At 42.2% G+C, this 7,371-nt stretch overlaps 1 protein-coding gene across 6 annotated transcripts in view; it reads left to right on the top strand.

Moving 5' to 3' along the window:
- Positions 1 to 468: 468 nt before the first annotated feature.
- nav3 (neuron navigator 3) overlaps positions 469 to 7,371 on the top strand; it is a 184,254-nt gene continuing 177,351 nt past the window's right edge. For all 6 annotated transcript variants that reach the window (XM_005752184.1, XM_005752185.1, XM_005752186.1 and 3 more), the window contains exon 1: positions 469 to 930. In XM_005752184.1, the coding sequence (XP_005752241.1) occupies positions 673 to 930 (258 nt within the window). In that variant the 5' untranslated portion in view covers positions 469 to 672. The remainder of the gene's footprint in view (positions 931 to 7,371) is intronic.

Genomic DNA, 7,371 nt, shown 5'->3' on the forward strand with positions numbered 1-7,371 from the left:
ACAGAAATAATCAATTTCTTTCTCTCTGTTGGATTTCCTCATTGTGTATAACTCTTTTTATTCCACCAAAAAACAATCATAACGTTTGTTTGTTTTACTATTTTTCTCATCAAAGGAAGGGCCAGCTCCACATGTTGACAGAGAGAAAGTCTATTTATTGGCTTCAGAAAGTCAGAGGATGGTGGGGGGGACAGAGCGAGAGAGAGCTGTCTTGACAGTTCTCTCTGGGAGCGCACATGCACGCTCAGCCAGGTCTCTGTAATCACCATTTTGCTGAGTGGTGGTTATATCTTCCAGAGGAGTTCACGCCCCCTTGAACAGTTTTGGCTGACTTTGTGGTACACTTCTGACAGAGAGAGAGAGAGTGCAGGGGAAGAGGAGGGAATGTAGTTGCTTGTGGGAGGAGAAGGAGGAGGGAGTGAACGAGAGGAAGGAGAAGCCTTCTCAGTTTCTGTGAGTCCTGCTGGCTGTAGGCTACAGAATGAGCGCAGCTGCTTTCCTCTCGGTCTGAGAGGCAACTGCTGTTTTTTTTTATTTTTAATTTTCTTTTTTTTGTTTGTCCTTCCCTTCGTGGGCCACACATCAGAAGGAGACACTGCAGATTTGCTTCCCTTTCATCTTCTTCTTCTTTTTTAACCTGTCTTCTACTTGTCTGTTATTATTTTTCTTGCCATGCCGGTAGTTGGCGTAGCTTCCAAGCTTAGGCAACCCTCTGCAGTGGGCATGAAGCCAGTGCACACCGCTCTCCCCATCCCTAGCGCGGTCAGAGCAGCCACCTCGCAGGGCTACATGGCCCGACAGCAGGAACTCAGGACAAACGAAGGTGCCCCGGGGCTCTCATGCCAGCTGTCAGTCAAGTCTGATTACAAGCGAGAGAAGAGCCCAGAAAGGAAGTCCAAAGCCGACACGGAGGAGAGCAAGATCTGCAAGGTTAGTGGAGATGGACAGACTGTTAGCAGCTATGTGTGCAGGTTGTAGTGACACTCGGAGACACAGGTGTCAGAGAAGAGACTGCCTCTCTGTGGCTGCTTTGCTCTCTAAGCAGGTGTCATTCAAGCCTTGAAACAGAGCTCAAGCACACAGCAGTGAATCATGTGTGCGCTGGTGGGATGATTTTGCCGGCTTTGGGTCATCAACTAAGAAGGGAAACTGGATGAGTAATGTATTGCCAGCAGTGTATTACCTCATTCTGCTGCCCATTTAGTTTCCATACGCTTTAAAAGTGTGTGTGTGTGTGTGTGTGTGTGTGTGTGTGTGTGTGTGTGTGTGTGTGTGTGAGGTGTGTTAGTAGCGGACGAGAAATGTAGGTATTCAGGCATTTGTATGTGCATTTTGTCGAGAAATATGAAATTCCTGATCAGCTCGTCTATGGAGACATAAGCTACTGTAGTAGGCCAGAGGATTAGAGGAACATGGTTTGTGTGTACACACTCATGCAGGATAATAATTCAGATAGATTACTGGTGCTGTCCCTCTGTTCTCAGAGCATATTCTTAATACGTCCAGCTGCATCAAAGTGCTGTATAATAGGTTCAGATAGTCTTGTTAAGTGCTTCACCCTGCAAGATCAAGGCTGTTCCAAGTTCTTTCCCTTTTGCAAAAATGTTTGGCTCAAACTGGAACAGTGAAGGTGGGGCTGGTGTATCCTGAGAAGGAAGCAGTTTTCAAAACTCCCCGCCAAATAGCTTCAGCAGAGCCTCAGCCCATCCCACATCCAGAGCCGTGTGAGCGCAAAGTGAAACTTTCCTGTTTAGCTAGTTCATCTCTCCCCCTCCCTGCACCGGCTTTTGATTCTTTTTACCGCTACATGATTTCCTGACAGACAAAAAAGTGACTCCTTAAGTGTGAATCTTTTTTTCTCTGATACTGAACAAAACTGCTGATCTTCCTCGTGATCTTGAAGAAATGTGGGCAAAAGGCATTAAAGCAGGGGTCAGTGCGCCTTCTGCATTTAAATCCTCCCAGTGTGTCTGTGATTGAGTTGAAGTCACCTGCAGGGTGACTGTGAAACAGGTAGGGAGGGGGGTGTTTCATCATTAACCTGCTTCTGAACCGGCAACTTCAGCTTGACTTTCAGCTCGTTAACACAGCTTGACTTCCGCTTGCTCCAATAAGTGACTGTTTGTTTTTGACTGGAGATTGAAGAAGATGAATTTAGAAGTTGATTTTAATTTGTGCCAATATCCATTACTTTTTATGCTTTGGAAATTTCTCCAGGTTTCCCACATCTTTCTATCTATATTTTCACATGTTCTTTTCTTGTTCATGTTTATTCAGTGTTCCATAAACAACAAGGTCTACTGTGACAGATTTGTTGCAAGTGCACTGCAGTTCTGACCCTCATCCTTCATATCACTAGAGGTTTGCAAGACTAATGGACAGAGCATCAGCTAAACTGCCTGAAATGAAGTGCAATCAGCGCACAATATTATAGTCCTTGTCCCCGAGAAGCCTGTAGGCAGGCAGAAATCACTTGCCTGCCCCAGCCTGTCAGTGTGTGTAAGGAATGGGTGGTATGGAGGGGGTAATTAGTCTGTCTAATTGTGTTGTGTAGTCACTAAAGAGCTTTACTTTCAGGACTTCCAGAGGGAAAAATAATGGAGAGAAAATGGAGTAAATGCTGTCATTATTCCTTCACATCAACCAACACCCCCTGTTTAATTTAGAGTCCTCTTATCAAACAGGATCAACAGGATCAAGCACAAGTCTATGTATGCACATGCACATGTGTACCGCGCATGATTGTTTGTGCACATGCAGCCCCCACCTCCATATATACAGTGGTGCCAGCATGTGTTAGCTTGTTTGCCTGAGATTAAGCACATCCTAACATGATTGGCGTTTCCCAAAGACGAAAGTATTTTTTCGATGTTTAAGATTTCACCTGCCTGTGGTGGAAAATTCCACTTGTCTGCTTAATAAATGTTAATGAAACATTAATAACAACGTGTGTTACATGTCATTGTGAAAGCACAATCGTGAACCCAAGAGTCCCCAAGAGTCCAGCATATCCCATTGGTATTGTTACTCCTGAGCAGAATGACCATGACAAAAGTGGAAGAAAAAGAAATATTTTATGTAAGTATTAAACACAGTAAGTGCTCCAGTGCTGGTTTTGACAGAGCCAAGAAGGAAGTCCAAGTGAATCTTAATACAAGCTCCTCTAAAAACAAATCATAGTCCGAGTCCAAAGCTGAAGGTACTTTGTAGCTATGGCAGAGAAAGGCCTCCGCACTCACGCTCCATCTGTGATAAGCAGTGGACAAAAGTGTTGCAGGCTGTTACTTGGGTGTCTAATGGCGTGCAAAGGGCACAATTAAACTTCTCAGACAAGGTTAATTTTAGTTCATCCAGTTTCTGTTGTGGCCACTGTCAGCTGGATTAATTCGGTCTGCATTTATTGTGAGGTGGATAATCCCCCATGGATCTACAACACAATAGACTACACTTATTTCATAGGAGTGTCTGCAAGTCTGTGCGTACAGTATGTGTGTGTTACTTTCCACTGTGTTTCCGAACTTCTGATTTTGCCACTAAATTTAAATTAATAATTAGTAAAACTCTTTGTACATATATTACAGATACCAGGAATTAAGTTAGATTCACTGTAGATGATACTGCTGGTGGGCTTTTTACAGCTAACTTTGCAAAAGCGAGAACCTGAAAGACATTTGCTGTGAGTGGCAGAAATTGATGTCTACTGAAACAGATTCTGATTGCATCAGATGATCAGCCTTTCTTTCTGAAGTACTTTCACTGCTTGCAATGCTATGAATTTCCAGGTTACCTTAGCTCTTAGTTAAAGTTAATTTCAGTTCTCACAAATGCAAGCAGGCGGAAGTGCAAACCTTGTGTGTCTTTAGCAGTGTTGTGCAACACCTTACCTCTTCATATATCTCCCATGTCAATCTATGGTTTTGGGCTGTCAAAAAGTACTTCCATATAACCCTCCACAATTGAGATTAGAATACAGCTCTTCCTGTTGTACTCTCTGCCGACAGTTCACATCAATCCTTGCCTACGGCGCTGCTAGATGAATGGGTTCAGTGAAGAGTTTATGCGAGTCGACTGAGCCTTAATGAAGTGTCAGCATTGGTACCACTGATGGGGAATTATCTTGTACATCTAGAGTTTTGGCAGCTGTCCAAATCACACAGCCCAGAGACTTATTTAGCTGGTATTTTACAGTTCTCTTTGAGGTAGCGCTTTAAATTGCATCACACTCTTGTTATTGATTCTATGGTAGGGTGAAAAATAAATAATGCTGATGGGGTTTCTGTTTATTCATCCTTGAAGAAATATGTGGGTGCTAAAGCTATGCCTGTTCATGCCTTTATGCTTTGCTTGCACTTGAATTTGTTTGTTTGCGGACAACTTTAAGTACCTGTTACCTTAAAGCTGAAACGTTGCTACTCTGCCATGCGCTCTCTTAGTGAATACTCACACTGAATAGGGGTGTGAGGGTGTCTTTATCTCAGAAATGCAGCTCATTGTATATACAAGCGGTGACTGTTGCATGTTGCTATTTTTGATGTCCTGTGATGTTAGTTGTGTTATCCTAGGATGTAAGTGTTTCTGGTGCTAGAGAGCACCACACACACGCACCCACTTAAAGGACAAAAAACATCCTGTTGATCCTCACTGTTTGCTTTGCACAGCTAATAATCAGGTTCTGTTGTATATTTTTCTTGTTTGGTGCGTCTCCTCTCGTGCTCTGACCTGATAAACCTCTAAGCAATAATATGGGTGAAAGTAAGATGGAATGCTTTAGGGAATAAGGTCAGAGTCCGGTGAGTTTGAGTGAGCAGAATGTAAACAAACCTCCCTTTTTCTGTGGGTGGCCCTGAAACTGTCACTTTCTCTTGTCTTCTTTTTCAGTTCTCTACCATTGCCTCTCTTACCATCAGTTTTTGGCTCATGTCTGTGTGCAGTAGGTTTCAGTAGCATGCCAGTCATCTGCAAAGCAATCGAGCCATTGATGTTTTTAATTTTTATTTTTTTTTAAGTTGATGTCTCGTCTGCAGCACAAATTCATTTGGCACTTTCACACCAGTTTCTTCCATGGAGGCAAAATAATAAAATTAACCTTATACAACAGTTACCTTTAACTGGGTTTAATATTCATTATCACCATTAAATGTATCTACTATAACCCTTATTTTTATGTAAAAGAAAACTTTGTCTTCATGTCATTTGATTTTTTACAGTTTACAGATTTGGTAGCTGTGCACTGGCCTATTTAACCTCTGACAAACCCTGGCAGGTTGTGCCTGGATGTCAGCGGTCAAGGCATGCTCTTTTTGGCTTTCCGGCTTTCACTCAGTTCTCACTCAACCCCTCAAGTGGCTCTGACACTGCTGAAACAACAGAGAAAACAGAGGGAATGAGAGGGAGGCCAGCTTGTTCCAGTAGAGGGGAGGGAGGTTGGCTGAGATCGGTTCTGCAGGGTGTCTGAACGTGTTCTAGTCATTGGGTGGTCTGACTCGTTGTGTGCCGAACTCCATATCTGGAAAAGAAGGGGGTGCGGATACTAACAAACAGGATGAGCACTTCTTCCAGTAACAAAGACCAAGAGAGGTGATTCTTTAAAACACTGTGACAAGATTAAAGTATTGTTTTAGGCTGCACTGATTCTAAACTGCTTTTTTAAAGGAACCCACGAAATATTCAATTTCTGAGTAAAGTGGGGTGAGAGATGACATGAAATGACCACTTACATGTGTAACAAGAGATTGCAGCCCATGTTTGTTACAGCAGTTTTTGTCATACTCAGTGTTTTAGCTGCAGCTCTGCAGTAGATTGTCCCTGCAGTTGTGGCAGCAGTGCAGTTGAAGGTCAACGAGTCTGTGGTCTGTTCAGCCAATCTGAAGTAATGTGTTAACAGGGGAGTCCACCCCAGCTCACTAGGCCTGATCCAAGCTGGAAACATGGCAGTGATTTTTAGTCTAACAAATGATTTTGAACCATAAGATTATCAAATTAAACCATGAAATGTGAAAAAAATCAGATTACCCTAACATATGCTACTGCTGAATAACTACCACTGATGTGATTCACTCACATTTTTTACATTAGTCCACTTTTGCAACATTCCCCCACGCTGCTGAGATTTCTTATGACCCTTGGGTTGAAATTGGGAAAATATTTGAAACAATATTATGCTTTCCAGTGCTGTCCTCTTTCTGTGCTTTTTTGTCTTGCACACTGTATTTCATTGCCTTCTGTGCTGCTGGGAGCCTGCTGTCGGCCGTTGTGTTTAAATCTTGGAGTGAGAACACACAGAGAGGCTGGTGTTTACAGTACAGCCACACCGGTTAAAAATACCTTCCCCTGGAAGTGCAGCCATCCTGCTCCCTCCAAAACACCAAGAAAAACAAGAATCACTGCACAACTTTTTGGACTTTTTGGAAGAAAGCAATGAAAAACCGCATGAGGGTTTGAGCTTCTTTTCTTCACTGGAGCCAGGATTAAGCAAATTATGCTGCTTTTTATTGTGAGTCTTAAACAATTTTATGAAAATAAAATGTGTTAGAGCTGTTAGGAATTCATTGCTTTATTCAAAGAAAAAGGCTTGACATCATACATTATACCCACCTGAGGCTCCATGATTATATAACCTGTTGTTGTTTCCCCACTTTTTGAGGTTTCTCTGGTGTTTAACTAGGGTTTTGTGTGCAGAAAATCAGGGCACTAATTGACTAATTGTATGCATGAAACGGTGCATGCAAGTAATGCCTTGTTGTCATGCATGTATGCATGTACATACACACTTGCATACGTGCACACGCTGCCACGCATGGACGCATACACTTGCTCCAGGCCTTCTGCTAGTTCAAAGGTAACCTTAAATGTTCCAAGAGAATCAAATGTTCCATGAATTGTTCATCTTCATCTCTTGTTTGTTGTGTCATCAAAAATAAAAACAAACACAGAATTGTGCATTTGAGGATTTTTATATATATACATATATATGTACACACATATATACATATATATACATACACACACACACACACACATGTGTATATATACACACGCACACGTGTACACACACACACACACACACACACACACACACACACATACATACACACACGCACACACACACACGTGTACATACATACACACACACATACATACACACACGCACACACACGTGTGCATACATACACACACGCACACACACACATACATGTGTGTGTGTGTTTGGGAGTGTATAAAATGCATTTAACCAAATGCTAAAGTAATGGTGTTTTTATAAAGTGACTTTCAAAAATAAAGTTATCTTTATATTATTACTATTCTTGTATACAGCCTCTGCCGAGTCTCCCGAATCCAACAGACACTATCTCTACTTTTAAGATTAGGCTT

The sequence above is a fragment of the Pundamilia nyererei genome, unplaced genomic scaffold (assembly GCF_000239375.1).
Source record: "Pundamilia nyererei isolate P.nyererei 1_Seehausen unplaced genomic scaffold, PunNye1.0 scaffold00348, whole genome shotgun sequence".
Lineage (NCBI taxonomy): Eukaryota > Metazoa > Chordata > Actinopteri > Cichliformes > Cichlidae > Pundamilia > Pundamilia nyererei.